At 45.1% G+C, this 23398-nt stretch overlaps 1 protein-coding gene across 4 annotated transcripts in view; it reads left to right on the forward strand.

The window, feature by feature from the left end:
• The first annotated feature begins 902 nt into the window (after positions 1 to 902).
• MGST2 (microsomal glutathione S-transferase 2) overlaps positions 903 to 23398 on the forward strand; it is a 28496-nt gene continuing 6000 nt past the window's right edge. Inside the window, exons 1-3 of one of the 4 annotated variants that reach the window (XM_047718488.1) lie at positions 903 to 1059; positions 12341 to 12440; positions 12900 to 12929. Coding sequence is in view for 2 of the 4 variants with exons in the window: in XM_047718485.1 (XP_047574441.1) it covers positions 7779 to 7836; positions 12341 to 12440 (158 nt within the window). In the remaining 2 variants the exon portion in view is untranslated. Of the gene's footprint in view, positions 1060 to 7584; positions 7837 to 12340; positions 12441 to 12899; positions 12930 to 23398 lie in introns of those variants that run through there. The other 3 variants (XM_047718487.1, XM_047718485.1, XM_047718486.1) reach the window with 3 other exon arrangements.

Below are 23398 nucleotides of genomic sequence, written 5' to 3' on the forward strand. Positions count from 1 at the left end.
ATAAACAAAAAGAAAGAAAAGAAAAAGAAAGAAAACCATCTTTCAACCGATCTTTGAAAATCTTTGTTGTTATTGTTTTTTAATTTCAATTTTAATTTTTTTTAAGATTTTAAAAAAGATTTTATTTATTTATTTGACAGAGAAAGATCACAAGTAGGCAGAGAGAGAGAGAGAGAAGCAGGCGTCCCGCTGAGCAAAGAGCCTGATGCGGAGCTCGATCCCAGGACCCTGAGATCATGACCTGAGCTGAAGGCAGCAGCTTAACCCACTGAGCCACCCAGGCGCCCCTGTTGTTGTTTTTTAAAGATTTTATTTATTTATTTGACACAGAGAGAGAGAGACAGCAGGAGAGGGAACACAAGCAGGGGAAGTGGGAGAGGGAGAAGCAGGCTTTCCACGGAGCAGGGAGCCTGATGCGGAGCTCAATCCCAGGACCCCGGGGATCATGACCTGAGCCAAAGGCAGACGCTTAACAACTCAGCCACCCAGGTGCCCCCAATCTTTGAAATTCTTTATCCTCTTGCTAAGGAAGCAGAAGAAAACAGTAGCAGGCCTTCATGCCTCATGGTGTTACCCTGGTTTTTCCTGTTTGGGGCTGGTAGACTTGTTTTATTCTATTTCTTTTTCTGCAGGTCCTGCCTTGGCCTACAGTCAGCTCAGATCCCTGTGTCCGTGAGTCAGACTGTCACGGGCCAAGCCATGTTGCAATCACTGCTGTTGGGTGAGTCAGCCTGGCGCAGGCTTGGTGCCATGTTTCAAAGTGAGTAAGAGCTGTTTTAACTGTTTGCTCTTAATCGGAGACCTTTGTGTTTTCTCATCAAGAGGGGGATAATTGCCCTTTTCTTTTGCCTTAACAAGCCCCAGAGAGACAGGCGGGGAACCCTCAGCCCCTGCTTTTTTTCTTCAGTGGTCCGATCACTCAACACCACCTACGAGTTAGATTTTTTTTGCTTTCTGCATAGGATACCTAATGAAGGAAGCTGTGTTCCAGAGACACAGTAACATTGAAACCTTAAGGGCCAAGCTGAAGAGAAATGCTAGGTTTTGGGCACAGAAAAGGTGAGCTGTCCTCCGTTGGTGCAGAGAAATCTCAGTAAGTTCTCCAAGGTGGTAGCGGGTCTCACTGGCGTTGTAAAATCCACACAATTTCTCAGTTAAATTGATATTTATTTAAAAAGCGCCCTTGGTGATTCTAATGTGAGAACCACTGGTCTAGATGCACATCAAAGTCAGTTAGCAGGAAGCGCTGGTAGCCCCAACCTGGGATTAGCTGAGACACGGCCCTGCCCAGACATCTCTCTGTTGGTGGCTCAGGGCACACCATCTTCCCCAGCTCAGCCTCAGTTTCCCTTCTCAGGCTATCTTCTCCTCCTGCCTCCCTCCAGACCCCAGGAATCCCTTCTGTGGAAATCCCCCTCTGGCCTCCAGCATCCCCCCTGGGTTGCACCCGGCTCGGACCCCCTCCAGCCCCACCTTCTCCTTCCTGCTGGCACAGAAACTTCCATACCCCTTCTTGGGCTCTACTGATGCCCGCTTTGGCTTATACCAGCTAGTTCTCCCTCTCCCGACTGCCCCCAAGAGGGTGTGTGATCATTCCTCTGTGGGGAGCAGGGAGATAGAGCCACTGAGTAAGCTCCCGAAGACCCCTGAATCTGGTTCCTTGTCTGTAAAATGAGAAGAATCTACAACCTCGTAGGACTGGTGTTATGTGAGGCCGTGTATGCTTCGCCAGCATGAAATAGATGCTTAATAATGGATCCTGGCTGAAGCCTGGAAATCTGCATGTGTGTATCAGCTCCGGTGTTAGGGGTCGGTGGTGGGTGGTGAGGACCACACTAAGAAGTGTTGCTGACGATGGTGCGTCTCCACTTTGTGAGCTTCAGAATCGTCCAGGGAGCTTTCAAAAAGTGGAGGTGCTCAGGCTGAACCTGGGACCGATGAAATCTGTACTGCCGTGAGGGGAGAGAATAAGCATCTGTGTTTCTGATGGCCACCGCACGATTCCAACGTGCACCCAAACCTACAAACAAGGTTTTGGGATCCGCAGGACTGGATTCTACTGACCTTGAGCAGATCACTAACCTCTGAGCCTCAGTTTCTCCCATCAGAAAAATGGGAATAAAGTATGCTGGTCCTTGTTGGATTATGTAGATTATTTGAGACAGTTCTCCACAGGACAGGCACAGTGCTCATACCTTCCCTTCTCTTGAGTGGAATTGGGGAGGTGGTGGACCCTGGTGGATGTCAGAGGCTCCCAGCAGACCGAGGCCCTCTCAGCAGCCCAGGGCCCATCCAGAGTGCCTAGACTCTCTCAGCTCAGAGCTTAAATCTGCCTCTTGCTGCTCTGGTTCCAGCAAATTTATGAATCCAGCTCTGGCCTGTCCCACAGGGAGCCTGGCTTCTCCCCATGGGGCAGGGCAGGGGGGTCATGCCAACGACCCCTGCTTTCAAGTACTTAAGACCACACACTAGTCGGTTAAAAAAATTAGTAACGATTAAATGAAAGAGGCAAATCAATAGCATTAGTAGTTCCTTCTGTTGTTTTTCGATCACCAATATGCAAAATGGTCTCTCCCTTCTGGGTTAAAATGTTGTTCAACGTCTGGCCACCTGGAAATATGGCCACCACTTACATTATTTCCGTGAGAATACGTGTCCCCTCCTGGGAGACGAGCGTGGCGCCTGTGAGTGTGCCTGGATGTGTGTGAGCTTGTGGGTGTATGGTTTGAAAGAGTGCGAGGGTGTGTTCAGTGTGTGTGAGCGTATATGAGTGTGGGTGTGAGTGTGTATGGGCGTGTATATGGACGTGCAGCATGTTCGTGTGTGTGAGTGCACTTGTGTGAGCATGTGTGTGTGAGAGAGGAAGGCTGCATATGCTGGGAGTTGTCAAGAGTGAGAACGCGGATTTCTCATTCTCCCCACCAGTCTCCAGATTCTACTTTCCTTTATCCTCTCCTAAGCCTTATGTAAACTTAAGACAACTCGGGCTGAGACCTTCTGTTACTGTCAAAAGCCATTTTGAAGTAATTCAAGCACGCTGTTTCCATTCTTCTGGGAAATCCTTGCAGTCTTGGAAATCATAACGGCATGCGATGCTCATCTGTTGCCTTGTACGATGGCCTTCTCGACAAATAGATCTCATCTCTTCTGGGCCCACCCAGGGCCAGAGGGCGTGGGGAGGAGTGGCAGAGACAGCCGGGCACGGCCCGCCACATGCCAGCTTCTGTGCTATTTTACTCTTTTTACTGTACTACACTGGCAACTGATCTCTCTTTTGCTTCTTTGCCGCTCTTCTCTTGTCTCTTTGAGCCTTGGTGGGGCATTCCTGGTATTAGGTGACCGGCAGTTTGTGTCTGAAGCTTGGTGGGACCCGATTGTCATCTTCCCTGTGCCCCGTCTGTCCCAGGGCAAAGGTCTCCTCCATGGGGAAGATGCCCGGGCCTTCTTCAGCTTCATTGTCTACACCCAGGCCCGCAGAGCAAAGTGCTCTACTTTCTAAAAGGGGAGGACCTATTCCGAGGGATTGCCGCAGCTCTCTACTTTTTTACACCGCCCGGACTGGGGCATGATTTCAAATTTGGTTTATCTGAGTTTCATTTCAACATGTGCCGTGTCGGGACAAGGCTTCTTCAACCGGTCAGGGGCTTCCGGTGAGATAATGCAGTCAACTCCAGGCACGTGGAGAAACTTACATGCTCTGTTTCTTCAGGGAGGAGTATTCTGGCTGTCGGATATCATAACTGCCCTGGTTATTTCTGGGCATCCTGGGGAAGGGTGAGCATTTTCTGTCTCTCTGCACGAGGGCCGTTGGCGGCCGCCCTGCTGCCAGAAACCAGATGACCAGCTGCCAGTTTTTGAGGGTCAGGGATAGAGCATAGAGGGCAAGGCCAGGGACTGATGTGGGGGGATGCCACTGGTCTGAGAGGGAACATGACTCTAGTTAAACATATCATTTCTTCTCATCTCTTACTGCAATTATAGGGAAGTAGTTGTATTTACAGTTTGTGTTTCATGAAAACAGCTCTTTCACGAGGGCCGGAATCGTTTTTATGTTGCCAGACCTTGGCCTCACTCGATGGCCTTCCCCAGAGTATCACTTTAGCAACAAACACTGATGAATATGGTAAATCTGTAGAAACCCTTATAGATTCCTTTGAGTTTCTATAGGTAGAATATATATTTTAAAGCCCACTGTATTGTAATTACCAATATGCTGTGTCTCCTTTGGTTTTCTTTTCTTACAAAAATGTAAGGAATGGGGACACTTACCAGAAGGTTCTATGTGTCCTGCATGCAGGGACAATGCTTTTCATCGTCAGTACAGCCAGGGAAAAGGTACAGAGAAACTTGAGTGTTTGCTAGTCTTTGTTCATAGGATGGCAGTATTTCAACCATAGGATCATCTGGAAGTTTTATCACCACGCAAGGTGATGAACATCTCATTATTCAAAGCTCCATTGTTTTATACGTTCCTAGAGGCAGAAACTGTACCAACTTTCAGTATCCATCAAAGCAGATTACACGCGAATGCACTGGGTTTCAAAGTACTCGAGCACCTTTTTTCTCCCATCGTATCAATATCTCTTAGGATCTGGATTTGGGGACTGACTAGGGTTGGCTTGGAAAAGCGAGCAGGGAATCTCAAGATTTGTCTGGAAAGTGGGAAGAAGGTAAACCAGTGGGAGCCAAAAAAGGTCCCTCTGGAATTGCTTGTTTTGTTTGTTTTCCAAACTAGTTCCATAGTATGGACGTACCCAAGTTTCTCAAAACGGGAACTATAAACACCAAATGATTGTGGCCACGGGCCAGGGGCCCCATTCCCGGATCCCCTCTTCCTTCTGCTGTTTCTCATTCTTGGAGCAATCCTCTCCCTTTGAGAGCCTCTGTGTGCCCACGGGCCCAGCCCAGAACTCTTCTCTAAGGCTGTCATTGGAGGAGGTTACTTGAGTACACGGTGATGGGAGCTCGGGGCAGCTGGCCAGCAGTTCAGAATGCCTGCCGCGTACAGAAGCCCCAAGCCATTCAATCAAATACACAGGAACGTTTTGGGGCCACCCTGAACTTCTAGGATCTGCCTTCTTACATAATGGTCCTCTTCAGTGATTTCAAAACCAACGAAGGCAGAGGGAACCTGAAGAGACCAACCGGGCATTGGGAGCAGACCTGGTTTGCCACTCTTTGTAAGTTAATTTTAGCATTCCTTACTCCCTGTTGTTAAAAACAAGACAACCGGCCCCAAATAGAGTCGCTTATGCAAAGTCCCACGTCAACACACTGAGACTTCACTTCATGACTGTTCCAGCTCTTGGAGAAATGGAATCTTAAACTAGACTGTCAGGAATCACCTCATCAGCATTAGCTAAGTAATCTGCCAGGTCGATCCCTGCCATGCCCTAAAGGAGAGTAACCTTGGAATTAAGCAATTTACTTTTGGTCTAGTCTAATGTCCTTGTTCTACCCCCTTCTGCCTAGAATAGTCTTTCATTTTGTACAGCTCCTTCCTGTCTGCTGGGTGCATGAGTATCTGAATAAAGCCAATAAGGTCTTTAACTTGTCCTCCGCTGAGTTTTGTTTTTTTAATACCATATATGTGTGGTTTTTAAAAATTCTCCTTTGAGCTAGTTAAAAGGTCATCCTGGTTCCCCCATTAATGAATTTGATAAAACCTTTGATGTGTTTTCATTTTCTATTTGCAGGAGAGGCATGATTTTTACCTTTTAAAATATATCTTTCTACATTAGGTACATAATATGCTAAGTACTCTTCTAGATGTGGATGGGGAGCAAGAATTTTCCATCCCCTCAAGGGTTTTTCTAGCTGGACTAAGAATCAAATTGACTTGAGGCAGATTAACAGGGGAAAATCACATTTAATGGTGCACACACGAGGAATCCACAAAGACACGGAAATTCCAAAGATAGGCAAAATGACATGTATGTGTCATTCTGAACTAAGGAGAAGGGGGTAGAGGTCTGGGACTTCAAAGGGAAGGAATGCACTTCACAGGAAGATGAAAAAGGGTCAATGTTGGGTCAACAAGTGTTTGCTAGGCCATACAGAAACAACGGGACATAGAGGACTCTGACCAAACAGGCCTTGTTAAGTTCTTCCCTATCTACCACACCCAGTTCATATCCTACTGCGCTTATCTATAGTGATACCTCGCTTCCTGTTGCAGGTTCTCTATCTAAATTATTTTTAGGCAGTTGGGAGCGGGGAGGTAAAGAGCTTTTCCTGAATCTGCTGGACTTGACGCCTTTTTAATTCAAAATCATCTTCACGCCAAAGTGGCCCATTGTGGGGTGGCACCTTACATGAAGCCCCTTTGTGTGTTTATTTAACAAACCCAGAACACAGGTCTGGGTGCTACTCATGCTGTTTTAAGTGCTTGATAAACGTGAACTAACTTAATTCTCCTAACAGTGCTACAGCACTTATGAGTCCCTTCAGCCCCTCTTAGCCCCTGTTATCAGACTGACGCTCAGCATCCTGGGCGAGGGTGCGTGGGCACTAAGAGCCAGGGGAGGGAGCCCAAGCGCAGGCCTGGGTGAGGCTGAGGCACCCAGGCCCTTCTCCTGGCTCTGGGGCTCCCTCTAAGTGAGCTGGGGGGTGAGATGAGAAACGGGCCCCAACTTTGTTTTGTAGGAAGCTGCATCTTGAAGGAGCAAAAGAGTTGTGTTGATGGGGGGCAGGGGGACTATGATAAATGGGTTCAGTAGAGAAGTCCCCAGCCAGTGGGGGGACCCACACTGGGCCTGGTGGTGTGGGGCAGTGCTCTGACTGGCATGATGACCATTGTGCTGTGTTTCTTATAAAAGTCAACTTAGGGGCACCTGGGTGGCTTCGTCGGTTAAGCATCTGCCTTTGGCTCAGGTCATGATCCCAGGGTCCTGGGATCAAGCCCCACGTCTGGCTCCCCACTAAGCTTGGAGTCTGCTTCTCCCTCCCTCTCTGTCCCCCCCTGCCCCTTGCTCATGCATGCTTTCTCTCTCAAATACATAAATAAAATCTTTTTTAAAAAGTCAACTTAACTATCACTCCACATCTTCTCCTGAGGGCCCTCTTCTTTCTCAGAAAATATGCCTTAGTTTATTATTTTTTAAAAATGTATGGTCACCAGGCCCACAGGAGAGTCAAGGTGACAGTGGGAGGCAGCAGGATGGGGGGTGGGGGTGGTAAGGGAGGGCACAATTGGAATCTGCTGGACTTGTGTTCAAATCCAAGTTTGACCATTTACTGGAGAATAAAGTTCAAATCCCTTTAAATGAGCATTAAACCTCAGTGGGATTAAGTAAATGCTTCCGTCTCTTTTCCCACCAGAAGTGAGCAAGGGCTCAGCTAGCATTTGCTGTTGGGGAAGAGACTCAAGAGTCCTGAGGTTGGAAGAGGGGGAGGGGAAGTTGGTTCGGAATTGGTTGAGAAGAAGGTCTTCCCGCAGGTGCTGCTGGGGGAGGGCTAATCCGGAAGGCTGAGCTGCAGCCGCAGTGTGGGGGGGTGGGGGTGGAGGTGAGGGGGACAGAGCCTTCCAGCAAGCTCGGGAGGCAGCTCCCAGCCAGATAAAGATCTGTGACTGGCAGCTCCAGATTGACCTGCTGTCCCAATTCCTGTTCCAGGGCAAAGATCACCCAGCCCTTAGACTCGTCCTTTTTTTTTTTTTTTCTCCTTCTCCGGCTTTATTTACCTTATAAGGAAGGTCAACAATACAAAGCCGAAAGTGCCTGCTACCAGCCCCTGGATTTCGACAAATAGTTTCTTGGACCAGAACATTCCATGTGAAGATGGCTGGGCATTCAATCCTGCTGGCTGCTGTTTCAGTCCTGTCGGCCTGTCAACAAAGTAAGAGTCTCAGGCAGAGAGAGAGAGAGAGAGAGAGAGAGAGAGAGTGTGTGTGTGTGTGTGTGTGTGTGCGTGCGCGCGCGCGCGCGCACCCCAGGGGGAAGAAGGTCTGGTTTTAGAGTTTCATGCTTCCTTCCTGGTGGCCGTGGGGGCCACACAAGGCGTAGCGTACCCTGGGTCGTCCGCGCCTCCTTCCCCAGAGAGAGAGATTTTGGAACATTCCAGGAAGCAGTTCTCACAAAGGGGCTGAGGTAGGCTCTCTGAGCCTGGCGATTCTGCCATGTTTGTGGTTACCACCCACGGCCCAGTTCAGATGACCCTTAGAAATGCACCAGCTAACCTGACGGAAGGGGGTTCTCCATACTAATTTGGACGGTTCCAGAGGAAACATTGTACCTGCTTTAGACCCCGGCTGTGATTTTTTGAAGCCTCATTTTTTATTAATGTTTCTTAAATATACTGCCTATGGCAGGTATGATTATCCGGTTTAAAAAAATCTGCAGAAATATGAGCTTCAGGTTAGGTGATGAATTCGAAATCTTAAAGCACCTTCCCAGTAGACTTACTGGGCATCTCGACTGGCTGGTTATGTAAAGAGCATTTGCTCCATGGAGAGTCAATTATCATCTTATCTATGATGTCAGCTTAACATGCTAAATGGGGAAAAGGGTCTGGACGCTGGGGAGCAAGACTGGGAACCAACCATGCATATTTCTTTATTTTTCTGAGTGTGCTGCTCCAGGAAGGGGAGGCAGAGCTGGGGACGGCTCAGGGTGCACAGACGGCCAGAGCATGAAGGGACCACAGCTTTGGATAAAGTACCGGCCTACATGCATGTTCAGGGTCTTGCCTAACCAGTGTGTTTTGTGGATTTATGAAAATATGATACTATGACACACATTGTGTGGTTTGATTCACATTCTAGAGTAGAGTAGGGTGTTTATCGCCATCTAAAGGGGCCCTTGGGTCATGGAGGTCCCGCTGGTTCCCACACACCTCCCCGGAAGCACACCAGCCCTGTGTGTTTCCTCCTCCTGGTGCTGCAGAGAGCACAGGACTGGGTCCACAGATACCCCAGAGCATCTGTCAGCCTCACAGAGAGGCTTCTGTGTGCTGATGGGTGCAGGGGACAGTGGGGAACTGTGGCCAGAGGTCAGGTGGGGCCGGCAGGGATTGGGTGGATAGGAAACTGGGCCCCTGGTGGTTGGTGGTACTTGAAGACAAAATTCAACTGAAAGTTGTAAAGATCTTATTGGCTTTATTCAACGAGTCATGAATCAGGCAGCATCCCATCCAGCAGATAGAGAGGAGCTCTGGAGCACTGTACGATATGAAAGACAGAGGGCAGAAGGGGTCACAAAAGGAAGTTGCTAGCAAACGGGGATTATTAGTGGCAAAGGTCACCTTTTTTAGATAGCATTTATCTATCAGGCCCATTGCCTCACTAGTGCTAACCTGGTAATTCCAAATTGACTTGTGTAAGATTCCACCTCCGGGAGAGATTGAAACCGTAACTAAGTGAGGGATTAAGTCTCTGTTCCGTGATGTCAGCTTAGTGCTAATGCCTCCATTTTGAGCGTGTTGTCTCTTTTTTAACAGTGGTAGATGGGGAACGTTTACTGATTGGGTTGGGGAGAGAGAGGGAGAGAGAAAGAAAGAGAAGACACACTGTTTAGTTGACATGAAGGACCAGAATTTGCTGCTTCTGCAGAAGTCTGGTGTTTATGGAGAAGGGACAGCATGAATCATGGTGGAAACAGATCTGGTTTTGAAGACAGACAGTCCCCTATCTGTCCGGCTCAGCCACTTACCAGCTGGGACCCCTGGCCAGGATATTCTGTCCTTCAATGTCCTCTTCAAAGAGGGTTAAGCAGGATGCTGGGTGAGAAGTGCCTACCAGGGGGCCTGGCCTGGGGTTGGGGCATAGCATGGTCCGTCCCCATCCTCTGCTGCTCGCCCTCAGAAAGAAGCTTTGGCTGGACTGACATGCAAGAAGCTGAGCTATGGCTGGGGCTGGGGTGGGGCCGGGGGTGGTGGTCTTGATTCTCACCCCCCCTCGCCCCCCAGCATACATGCATCCCTCCAGTGAAAGTGAACAAAAGAGAAAAAGACAGGCATAGCAAAAGGAGAGTATCACCAAGTAGTTTTTAGGTGACTGTAAGGGAGGGAAATAAAATGGCTGCCAGCCTTTCTACCCTCATCATGTGATCACAGCAGTAGCCATGGCCTCCCTAAGGCCCCTGACCTGGAAGAGCAGAAAGGGGCTTCTCCTCCTCAGGGAGATGCTGGCCCAACTGAATCCTTCCTCCCGGTGCTGTGGGTGGGCTGGGTGGGGAGCATTCAAACACCCCTGCCATTGCCGGAAACTCCTCGTGTTTGTCCTGCGACAGACAGGCGTGACCAGGTGCTATGGAGAGCCAAGAGGAAGATGGTACTTTCAAAGTTTTCACACATGGCTTTATTTCGAAGCTCTAGGTTCTTGCCCCATTGCCCAGTGTAAATCAAGGAGCACACGTCTTTCACTGTTTCCATCTTACAGATGGAAGCAAGAAGACTTACCACGTGTTTTCTCCAAGGCCGTGGAGCCATGGTGGCAGCACGGTACAGAATGGCCGCCATATTTCCCCTCTGCAGACGCATCTCCTTTTTGGCGCCAGCCAGGCACATGACTTAATGGCCTCTCCAGATTCAGGCTGCCTTGCGAGGATTTAGCCAGGGCTGGAAACAGCCTGTGCCCAGTCCTGCATTTCCCAAAGCTTCACTGTGCTCTGTCTGGCTTCAGGGATGCCACAGCATTTTGAATGAGAGACTCTAGCAGAGCATTTATGCACTTTTGATGTTCAGTTGCAGCGTTTAAATCCTGAGCCATGGTTTATTTGTAGAGGAGAGGAAGTCGTGGGGGAGGAAAGAGGCCTGCTGTGCAAGCCCTTACTGAACCAGGCTCACTATTTACTGACTTGTCAGAACAGAGATAGGATCAGGTCTCAGGAGGAAATGCATCACGCCAGAGACTGTCACACAAGCTATAAACGTGGTGCGCAAAAGGAAACTAGATTTGAAACACGAGCAAGTGGGAAATGGATGTGGAGGTACTAAAGTAAGCGAGACCAGGATCGCCTGGAGAGAACTGGTAGGGAACCGAAACCGGAAGAAATAATCTGAAGGGAAATCCTTGAGCCCAGAGTTAATTATGGGGCAAAACTAGGGTGATAAGGAAGGGAGGTGAGAACAACTGACCAAGGAGGAATTGTGGTCTGGAAGCCAGTGAGCTTCATAGGGCTGGTTGTCAGATGCAAGCAACTCTGGCATTGGGCCTGGATGATCTAATGCAAATGTGGCCAAGGAAGAACAAAGTCATGATCATCTGATAGTAGGGAAACTGAATCAGACAAGGAGGCATTGTTCCCAAAAGTTTTCTTGTGACCTTCCCTCCTGGCTCTTGCCCTCTCTAGGTAGCCACGGATCTGCTTTATGTCACTATGGATTCATTTGCATTTTTGAGAAGTGTATATAAGTGAAACTCTACAGTACTGTTCTCTTCTGATCTTGCTACTCTCATTCAGCATAATATGTTTGAGGTTCATCCCTGTTGTTTCATGTGTCAATCCTTCATTCTCTTTTACTGTCTAATAGTATTCTATTATATGGATATACCACATACACCACAATTTGTTTATCCATTAGCTTGTTGACCAACATTTGTGTTAGGGTTCTGCAGAGAAGCAGAACAATACAACACGCACACACATTTATTTAAAAAAACATTGATTCACACCATTGTGGGGGCTGGCAACTCTGAAATTTGCAGGGTGTGTTCGAAGGCTGGAAATTCTAGCAAGAATTGGTGTTGCGATGTGGAGCCTCAAGGCAGCGGGTAGGCAGAATTCCTTTCTCTTTAGGGGACTTCAGTCTTTTCTCTGCGGGCCTTCAACTGATTGGATGAGGCCCACTCACATAAGGAGGGTAATCTGCTTTACTCAGATTTACTCTACTGATATAAATGTTACTCACACCCAAAAAATATTTTCACAGAAACGTCTAACTGGTGTTTGACCAAACAATGGGGCACCATGGCCTAGCGTAGTTGAGATAATAAAATTAACAATTAACAATTGCAGAGTTGTTCCTAATTTTTGGCTATTATGAATAAAGCTGCTATGAACATTTGTGTACAAGTTTTTGTATGGACATATGATTTAATTTTTCTTGGGGAAATAACTACGAGTGGAGTAACTGGCTATATGGTCTATGTATGTCTAACTAAAATATCCCATTTGGTTTTCCAAAGTGATTGTACCATTTTACATTCCCACCAGAGTATTTGAGAATGCTGGCTGCTCTCCTAGCCTTACTGCTCTTTTTAAAAATTTATATAATTTGTCTTTTTAATTTTAAATCTTTTAATAGGTATGTGATGGTATCTAATTGTGGTTTAAATTTGTGTGTTTCCTAATCAGTAGTGATGTGCTACATTTTAATTGTTAATCCCTCTCTATCCTTGCAGGTTATTTTGCTTTGCATGTGGGAAAGGCAAGATTAAAATACAAAGTTACACCTCCGGCAGTCTCTGGGTCACCAGAGTTTGAAAGAATATTTCGTGCACAGTAAGTAATGCTTCCCCCACCCTTCTGGGATCTGGGCCTACCACATACAGAGACTTCTGATCAGGGCAAAGAGGTGCAGAGAAGATACCCCATTGTAACAAACCATACTTCACAGCCAAACCCCTCCTCATGATTCTTGAAGCTTGAAGCATCCAGCACATGGAGTCTCTACTGACCTACATTTTGAATTTAGAGGGTGCATTTATAGAAAAGGCTGGGATCTTAAGAAAGACTTCTCTATATCTCTAAGCATGGCAGTTTGGTTCAAGAGCCCCTTGAGTACTCTGAGAGTTCGATAGCCTCCAGCTGGATTAGCTGTGACATCAATTTCCTATCTTTGTTTTACCTTTCCACGTGAAACAGAGACAAACCATTTCCTGAAATCCCAAGCCTGTAAGAGTGAGAAAACTTTCCATTTCACACATACTTGTCGTGATTTTGATCATCTTATCTTTTCAGATGCACACAGAATGTTCCACCATGAACTCCATGAGTTTGGCTGCTACAGATGCTAGGGCTCCCTTTAGATCTCATCCCCCAAATAAGTGCTTTTAGAAACATTGCATGTGTCACCATTTATGTGTCACTCGGCTCTTTTGTTAATACTTTGGGATTTTTCATCTATGTCATGAGTGACGTGGGCCTATAATTTTCCTTTATTTATATGATCTTCATCTCACTTTGATATCAGGATTATACTAGTCTCATGGAATGAGTTAGAGAATTATTTTCTCAGAGAATTTTAGTAAGATTGGGAGAGTGTGCTCCTTCAGAGTTGTTAGAATTGCCTGTAAAATGATCTGAACTGATGCTTTCCTTGTGGGAAAAAATCTCAACTATGGAATTTGATTTCTTTAATGATGATTGGGTTACTTGGCTTTTTATTCCATCTTAAATCACTTTGGGCAAGTCATGATCCTTGAGCTGACAACATTGTTCTCTTGTCCATCTCTTTACTTCAAAGGCAAGAATTGCACAGACCGGGCGCCCGGGTGGCTCAGTTGGTTAAGCGACTGCCTTCGGCTCAGGTCATGATCCTGGAGTCCCGGGATTGAGTCCCGCATTGGGCTCTCAGCTCCACGGGGAGTCTGCTTCTCCCTCTGACCTTCTGCTCTCTCATGCTTTCTCTCACTGTTTCTCTTTCAAATAAAAAAATAAAATCTTTAAAGAAAAAAAAAAAAAGAATTGCACAGATTATTCCCCAGGCTTAAAATTATGGGATGTTAATAGAAGAGATAATTTTAAGAGGTGCATAAACATGTTTTTTTTTTCAACAAAATTTTCTTGTGGTAAGAACATGTAACGTGAGATATACCCTCTTAAAAAATTTAAATGTATAAAATATTATTGTTTGTAGAAGTACAGTGTTGTACAGCAGATCTCCAGAGCTTGATCTCTTACTTGACTGAATCTTTATGCCCAAGGTATGATTTTCAGTAACATTGAATGATATGGTGAGAGACTCATTTCCCTTTCAGTTGTCTTTGAATATTTATGATTATGTCAAGTGGAAAGCATTGGTTTGGTGCTGATATGTCCCACACTCCAATATTTATTTTTTATTAGAGTAATACATGTATGTGGTCTGAAAATAAAGTGACATTACAAGTTTGAAAGCAACAAATAACTCTCCTTACTGCTGATCCAACCCCAGAGACAACCATTGGCACCCTTCTGACTACTACTTTTGGTATTTACTTCCATATTTCTAAACATTATGCTTTCACTGCTATTTCTTGATTAATAAATTTTAGACATTATCCATTAGCTTCCTTTTATGGAAGAAAGAATTTCATGTCTTTCCACTTCCTCTTTTCCTTACCTCCCCCTTCCAGTACAGTTACATCACTTTGTTGAGTTAAACCAACAGCCAATGTTTATATTATTATAATTAACTAAGTAATGTTCAAACTTCAGTCAAATAGTATATAATGATTTCAGCTCTTTCTTGTGAAATTTTTCATTTTATCTGGGATTAATGATTGCCTCTTTATTTGTTTGTTTAGTTTCATCCTCAAATCTTTAAGAGAACTGAAAATCTTCTCTTAGTACATTCAAATACATTATATTAGTAATACCATTTTTTTTCTCCCTTTGGATCATTTCTGCTTGAGTCCTCCATCTTTCTGCATCAATCTGGAGGATGCTTTTTATTTATTTATTTATTTTTAAAGATTTTATTTATTTATTTGACAGACAGAAATCACAAGTAGGCAGAGAGGCAGGCAGAGAGAGAGAGGAGGAAGCAGGCTCCCTGCCGAGCAGAGAGCCCAATGCCGGGCTCCATCCCAGGACTCTGGGATCATGACCTGAGCCGAAGGCAGAGGCTTTAACCCACTGAGCCACCCAGGCACCCTGGAGGATGCTTTTTAAACCTGCTACACGTTGTCATTGTGGGACTTTTTGTCATCATTCCAGGAATTCTCCTTATCTTCTCCTGATTTGGATTGCCTACTTTCCTGGATCTCCTATTTCCTGTTTATTGGTTTTCTCTCATTTTGGTGGAGCATACCCTGCAGAAGTTTGCTGAGAGAGGGTGAATAGTTGGTCAGATTTTGAACTTTACATTTCAAAATATGCTTTTGCTCTGCCTCACAGCTGATTGATGGGTTGGTTGGATATGTATTTCTATGTTAAAAATCCTTACTCTCCGAATTTTGAAAATATTCCTCTATTATTTTCTAGTTTCCACTGGTATTGTCATGATGTTCTGTGCCATCCTAATTCCTGGTTCTTTGTTTGGAAACTATGGAGGCTTTAGAATCTTCCTCTCATCCCAGTGTCCTAAGATGTTATGGTACTGTGCTGCCTGAGAGGCATTTGTCTTTACTATGCTGACCCCTACATAGAGCTTTTTTACAAACTGAAAACTCATGTCTTCCTGTTCTAGAATTTTTTAAAAATATCTTTCCCCCTGAATTTCCTCTTCTTCATTTTCTCTGTTCCTTTATTCTTAAAACCTCCATGAGTTGTATGTTGAGCTCTGGGTGGGTCACCTAGTTTTCTTTTATCTTTGGTTTTTCATCTTCTTGGACTTTTGCTCTTTCTGGGAAATTTCTGGAAATTCTGCTTACTAACCTTTAAAAAAAATTCAGATATCAATTTTAATTTCTAAGAATTAATTTTTATTCTTTGTTCTTTAGCTATTACTGCTGCTATTAAATCATCCCTTTTTGTTTTATGGATACAGTTTAATTTCTTATATCTGAGGATTTTTATGATAATATTTTTTAAACTCCTTGTATCATCTCTGTTTTTTCTAAGCTCCTTCTTATTTGTCAATTTTAGCCTCTGTCTTTCATTTTTATGTATTATTTGCTCATTAAATATCTGTTGACCACCTCTAGATACTTGGCACTGTTCCAGTAGCTTATGATATACCAGTGAAAAAATTAGACAAAGATCCTTGCCCTCTTGACCTTATAGTCAAAGAAGATGGAAAGTAAACAGGTAATAGTATAAGAAAATACTGTATTAAGCAAGAGGTGGTAAGTGTTAACGAAATAAAGGAAAAAGGAGTGCACTGTAAGGGAGCATAGGGATGGGCTGCTGGGGGGCGAGTTGGGGTGGGTTCCTATTTAGGTTGTTCTGTGTGGACCCCACCGAGAAGGTGACTCAAGCAAAAGCTTGAAGCGGGTAAGAGTTAGCCATGTGAACATGCAGAGAAAAGCCTCTTGAGGCAGAGGGAGTAACTACTGCAAAAACCCTAAGTGGGAATGTGCCTGGTGGTGGGTGAGCAAGGAAGTCTGTGGCTGAGAGAAGGAGCTGACAAAGTGGTAGGAGGTAAAGTTAGAAAGCTAATAGATGGATCATGTTGGGCCTTAAAAGCCTTTGTGAAGCCTTTGGCTTTTCTTTGAGGGAAATGGAAAGTCATTATAAGGTTTTGAGTGGAGGAGTAACACCATCCTATATTTTCTTTCTTTTTTTTTTTTAAAGATTTTATTTATTTATTTGACAGACAGAGATCACAAGTAGACAGAGAGGCAGGCAGAGAGAGAGGGGGAAGCAGGCTCCCTGCTGAGCAGAGAACCCGATGCGGGGCTCGATCCCAGGACTCTGGGATCATGACCTGAGCCGAAGGCAGAGGCTTTAACCCACTGAGGCACCCAGGCGCCCCCCCCATCCTATATTTTCAAAGGATCACGTGATCTGCTTTGCTGAGAACAGTCTATATGGAGGCATTGGTAGAAGGAGGAAATTCGGTTAGGAGGCTACCTTGAACCAGGGACGTAGCAGTAGAGATGGTGAGAAATGGTCAGATTCTGGATATGTTTTGAGCATGGAGCCAAGAGAATTTCCTGACGTAATAAATATGGAGTGTGAGAAGCGTCCAGAATGACCTCAGAGATTTGGCCTGAGTGTCCTGAGAGACAACCGAGAGAGAAGGCAGCAGGAGGACCAGTTTTGGGGGGAAGACCAGGCGATTCTGATTGACAAGTTGTGTCAGAGATGTGACTCACACTTCAGCTAAGGAGAGGCTGTCAGCATTGTCATTCACTACGCTACTTGAATCCTTTCTTGTTGCATTGTAAACAGCCTGGTACGGTACACAACTGGGTAGAGAGACAGCAGGCAGGTGGATATACGAATCTGCATTTTGGCAGAGGGATCTGAGCTGGAAATACAAATTCACTGGCGCACCAAGATGATTTAGAACCACGACACTGGAAGAATTTTTTTTTTTTTAAGAACTCTTTAAGGAAGTGGGTGTAGGTAAAGGAGAGAAGAGGAGCAAGGACTGAACCAGCCTTAGAAATCAAGAAGACAAGGGTCCAGCAAAGAGATCTGAGCGAAGGAGATCTTGGAAGCTTTACTCTAAAGTCAAGTGGTTCTTGATGGGCTGTCTGTGCCCGTTTAATAAAGAGTGTCAGAAAATGAGCTGGGAGCTCTGTGGGCATGGGTGGGGCTTACTGAGTTAGGCAGCTTCGCCAGAGGGTGATTGGTCATCAGCAGCTTTCTTTGGGTGAGCTCCAAACATCAGTATCTGTAGGTTCTCTTTCTGGGACCATTTGGTTTCTCTCAAGAAAACTCTTAAGCCCCCTGTGGGGGCAGACAAGTGTGGGGTGAGGGAGGAGGATGAGTACAATAGGTCTTACTTCCAAAAACCTGAAAGTGTGCTGGGTGAAGGAAGGAAGGTTCTTCTTCTACACAGTATGCAGGTGCACATGGTTCCTAGCACAGAATTTTGTTCTGGACCCCCCTGCGATTCTCTGGTTGGGGTTCTCTAGGCAATAGAGCTCCCCTGTCCTGGGATGGGAAAGTAGGAGTGGGGCTCAGAGGTGGAGGGGAGCAAAGCACTCCTTATTAGAGTCTGTCAACCAGTTCTTCCCTTTCAGCCTTTGCCCTCAAAGGTACCCCGAGTCCCCAGTTCCTGAGCCTGTTGGGTTTCTGGGATGAGCAGTGTCTTAGTCTTCATTGGTCCTTCCTTCTGCAGGCACTGATGTTTCATCTGTCTGCACTCTGTCAGCTCAGCCGCTGTTCCCTGAGGGCTGTCCTTCTTCAGAAATTTGCTAACATCTCTCTTCTATTGCTGTGTCTGCTCCCACTCTCCTTATTCTCGATGACTTTATATCTATTTTTTTTCCCTTTACTGGCATTTTAGTGAGGTTTCAGGAGGGAGAATAAATAAACATGGGTTCAATCTGTCACGTTTAGCATGGAGCCCTCGTGATGTACTCTCAACACCTCTTGAACATCCATTCTCTTCTTCAACAGAGGGAGGGTCTTGTGCTCTGAGCCTTCAGCAATCAACAGCATCTAATGAGAACTTGGCAAATTTTGTTCTCATGGGATTTATTTTTATACGTTATTTAGAAAGTGATATTCTTTTTCTACTCATAAAATTTCATTCTCCCTAATTTAAGTAAAAAAAAAAGGTGATTTATAGAAAAATAGTGTTATATGGAGATGCTAAACTTCTGACAGTGATATATTAATGCTTGAAGTTTAGGAGACACTGTACTATTTATAAACATCTTCACAGGAGGAAATTCCACATCTTCCTACCTTGTCTTCTATCATCTAAGAACTTTCTGTTGGGACGTGCTGGGCTTCTGGCATGCTCAGTCCTTGGGCTGCTTCTGGTTCTGTTTGTACTTACCCTTTCCACAGATTTGATTTCTTTCAAGTTATTGCTCTCACCCTTCTCTCTCTCTCTCTCTTTTAAAGATTTGTGTATTTATTTGAGAGAATGAGAGAACGTGGGGGTGGGAGTAAGGGGAAGCAGGGAGAGAAGAGGAGGAAGGGGGAAAGAATCCCAAGCAGACTTTGTGCTGAGCACAGAGCTAGTCCTGGGGCTCAGTTTCACAACACTGAGATCATGACCTGAGCTGAAACCAAGAGCTGGAGACTTAACCAACTGAGCCACCCAGGTGCCCCTCTCTCTTCTTTTCTATAGCTGGACGCCATTTTGAAATATTTCTCTTAAGCTGCTGTTTATTAAAAAAAAGTATACACACTTAATTTTCTTGTTAGAAGTGTTTTGTTTGTTCTGTTTGATTAATCATGGCAGAATGAAGAGGGGTTAAAGAATAATGGCCAATAAGTGGGACAGAGGGAGTGAGGAGTCATCAAATACCTTTAAGAGCATAGTGGTAATTGTTCTGAGTTCTCTCTGAAGGGTGAGTGAGGATGGCCTACTCACTTCCCCGAATTTCTTCTTAGATGTTCCATTGCACTAGACCAAGTCTTCACTTAGACTATAAGGTTTAAGTATATCAGGCCAAATCAGATTGGATTCATTGCTAGTGAAGCCATTTTGATTTTATCTGAGGTGGTTAGGACAGGATCCCTTGGGATAATCAGGTCATTCCAAAGCCTACTCGGCTATTCTTGTCTTCAAGGGTAGGCTCTCTTGAGCTCTGCAAATCCCTGAGAGGAAATGCACTTTCTTTTCTGGCTCTCCTGGACCAAAGCATTGAGTCCTTCAGCCTCCCTGGAAGATCTTAGGGTCATAGCTATATCAGAAATGCTGTCTTTTCCCCTGCTCTTTTGTCCTAAGTATGGTCAAGAAGCCTGGTGTTAGGACTAATCCTATCTCTAAGTGGAAACTGACATCTCCTAACAACCACTTCAAGGTGCCTCTGACCACATGGAAGTACCTGTTTCCTATCTCAAGCTCACCTCAGATTGGATATTCATTTGCCAAGCAGAAGTGATTATTATGGCTCTCAGTTTACCCATATTACCAGCCCAGGGCCTCATCTCCATTCAGTTCCTCTTTCCTTCTTACAGGGAGGGTCTTAAAGAGGACTCTCTCTAGAGTTTTGCGTCTTTTACTGGAATACATTTTTAAATTTGTGAACAAAGCAACTATAGTTTCAACAAGGGCCATTCCTTCAAGTTATTGCTAAGCTTAGAAAATTTTATCTCATCTAATTTGAGTATCTTGATCCTTTTAGATTGAAGGATTTTATAAATCTAAGAAGTAGATCCAAGTAATAGTTTGATCTTGTTGCAATTTAAGTACATTCCCTCTGATTCTATTCTCATCAGAAGAGCGGAATAGCTGTTAATGACTCCACTCTTTTTCATACATTTGGGGACCATTATTAAATATCTTTCATCTTCTGTATTTTGAGGCTACATTGTAATAATTCTTTAGCTTTTCCCCCCAATCATTAAAAAAGTTTGGTTGTTCTCTTTGGACTAAGATTTTTCATATTCTAAACCTGAAGCCTGGAATTATATGTAATGTCCCAACAATGGCTTCTTTAGTGCTGGGTAAGATAGTAGAATTTCCTCTCACTTAGTTCTTTGAATGCACCCCTATTTGCTTAATATTGAATTATTCAGTTTCTGTTCCAGAATTAGCCTGTCACAAGTAACTCATTCATCATGAACCTGAGTACTCTTTAGAAATATTACCCTCTTCTTACCCACTATAGCTGTAAATTTTTTGTTTTTGCTGTTTCACTTACTTTTTTATAGTCATTTTGGATTCAAATCCAGAAATTTAGAGTTTCAAACTATTGGCCTTACTGTATGTCTAAAAACTCTGGAGAAAGGAAAATTCACAAAGAATAATTTTCAGGTATTCTGCAACACTGGGGTTATAAGTAATGTGGATGACCTATTTTTGTAATAAGTACAAACAAGTTAAAGAGAGGCAGAAAACATATCTCCATTTTTCTTACAAGTGCACCCATCTTAGATATTAGCTAAAAGCCCAAGATGTCCTTATCCACTGAGTTAGAATGGGCTATGGATCCCCGAGGTGAGATCATGACTCTAAACTATGAGCCCTTCAAACTGTAGCACCTTCCTCCACAAACCGTCTGTATCAGTCGGCTCAGGCTGCGGTAACAAAATACCTCAGATTGGGTAGTTTAAAAAACAGACATTTGTTTTCTCACACTTCTGGAGATGAGAAGATCAAGATCTTGATCTAAGATCATAGTTCTGGCTGCTTGGGTTTCTGGTGAGAGCTCTCCTCTCTTGGCTTACAGATGGCTGCCTTCTTGCCATGTCTTCCTTTGTCATTTCCTTGGCGTGTACAAGCAAAGACAGAGAAGGGGGTGGGCGGGGTGAGTCTGGTGGGTAGCAGAGAGCTCTCTGGTGTCTCTTCATAAAAGGACGCCAATCCCATTAGATCAGGGTCCTACCCTTCTGACCCCATTTAACCTTAATTACTTTTGTACTCTACGTACGGCCACCCTGGAGGTTAGACCAACAACAAACAAAAATAGTCAGTCCATGCCACCACCAAATAGCTCTGTCCCCCACTCTGGCTGAGTCTCAGCTGGTGGGACACGAGGAGCAGCAGGGGTGTGGATGAGTTGCAAGTTTCACTCCCTCGTCTGCTCATCCTGGTGCTTCCGCAGCAGCGGCACCCCTAAGCGGGGGTTTGATCCTGCCCTCCTGCCATCTGTGGCCACTGCCCTCTCGAGTTCCCACACAAGGGTTACTCGACAAGGAGCAGTTCAGATGGTTATGGATCTATATAGAAAGATCAGCTCAGCAACTTTACTCTGCAAGCCTTTGCTGAGCATATTAACCTGTTTCTCTGACCCTCAGCCAGTGTAATTATCAAAAAGACTTTCCAGGGTCAAAAGCCAGCAGACTGAGGCTGGGCCATCTGCTAATAGAGCAGGCCACTCATGGCGGTGGGCGGCCCGCTGCTTCCGAATGATTCACCCAAACAGAAGGAGAAAAAAAAAGGAGCTAACGAAAACTCAAAAGAGGAAAACCTCCTAAGAAGCCTCCTTTAGGTTGCCTTGTCTTCTTTTTATTTCTGAAGCGTGTTATACTACTAGGTACTCTAGGTAATCCGGTTTTTCCCTTCGGTACCTGGTTCACATTTTCTGTGAACAAGAGTGTCATACACAGTCTCCTAATCAACCAAATAGCAGAGCAATTCAGAAGAGCTTGAGGTCAAAGCTCCCCCAGGTGACGCGTCCATGCTGAGGGGACACTAAGTAATCTGCTGGGGGGGGGTGAGGAATCTTGGGAGCTTCGATTTATATTTGCTCTTAAAATCTCGTTCTTTAATTTCTGTTTTGTGTATGTTTTATCATGTAGATGATATTCTTTTCCAGTTGATTCTATGAGCTGGGCTAATGGATCAACCCCATATTCCTGGTGGTTTAACACAATGGAAGTGTGTGTCCTGGTCACATAGGGTCCTGTGTGGAGTTCCTGGTGGATCGGCCTTCCACATGGCCATTTAGAGGCCTACACTCTGTCCATCTAAAGGGTCTGTCCCCATCCATGTCCTTAGAGCTCTCCCCATTCAGCCACTGTGTGGGGGAAGGGAGCTTGGCACATCTGCTTCTTGACCATTTGGCTCAGAGGTGACATATTTTACTTTCTCTTTCCATTGGCAGGAAATGGCCCTGCCCAAATCCAGGACAGCCGGGCATCGGGTCCCTGGGTGTGCAACACCAACTTCACGCCATCTTTGTGGCCAGCTAACTACCTCTGCTACATATGGGAGGACATGTGTCTGTTTGTTGCTTTTTAATGGGGTTATGCAACCATGAGAACTATACAGTCAACAAAATTTGGAGACACGTGTTTTAGGAATTGCTCAATTTGGCTGTCAGGCCTCAATTTGGTTCTTTTTTCCAAAATGAGGTGAACTGAGCAATATAGTTCATGACTGAGACAGGAGCTAATGGTACTTAGTTCAGGACTGTACTCACTACCGCCGGCCTTTGGGTCCAGTGGGACTCTGGAGTGGCCACGAGTCTGGAGCCCCACAGCTAGGCTCCCTCGGAGTTGGGCATGAACCCAAAATGACTCAATCTCCATAGGCTTCTTCAGGTCATCCTTTCTGGTGACCAGCTCCTTCTGGTTGGTCTGGCACTTTCCTACTCAAAGTTCTGTGTCCCAGGAAACCCTCAGGTTTAGGCAGACTGAGACAATGTATCTGGGACCATCCTGGTTATGAAATTCAAAGTCCCATGTTCTGAAATCCCGCTCAGTCTAGGGCAAACTAGGAGGATTGGTCACCCTACTGTCTTCCTAACAGACTTTTCCTGTCATTGCCCCTGGGTAGACTTTGAGCCATATGGTGACTCTGCCTATAACAAAGGAAAAGCTTCTCCCCCAATCATTTTATGGGAAGCTTAAATATCAAAAGAGCACAGGTTTTTTGAGCAAAGAGGGCTCTAACCAGGGATGAGTAGACAGACATGTTTCCCTCAGTGTGGGCATGCGGGAAAGGGGACATTCCCTCAGTGGCCATAATGGGCTACCTCCGTCCCTTCCCACATGAAGGGAAATGGGCACAGCTGCTTCCAGCTGTTTTCTGTTGCATTTGGAGACTTTGCCTGAGGATCACCTAGTGTAAGACAACAGAATATATCTGCTTTCGTGTCCAAAAGAGACCAGGAATTATTTCCAGTTTAGTTTTCTTGTCAATGTAACTATAATTAGTCACCGATAGGATTGTTAAGAACACAGTTTCCGAACTTTGTCCCCTTGAGTTAAACAGTGTTGGCGGACACCTCGCTGTG

The sequence above is a fragment of the Lutra lutra genome, chromosome 2 (assembly GCF_902655055.1).
Source record: "Lutra lutra chromosome 2, mLutLut1.2, whole genome shotgun sequence".
NCBI lineage: Eukaryota > Metazoa > Chordata > Mammalia > Carnivora > Mustelidae > Lutra > Lutra lutra.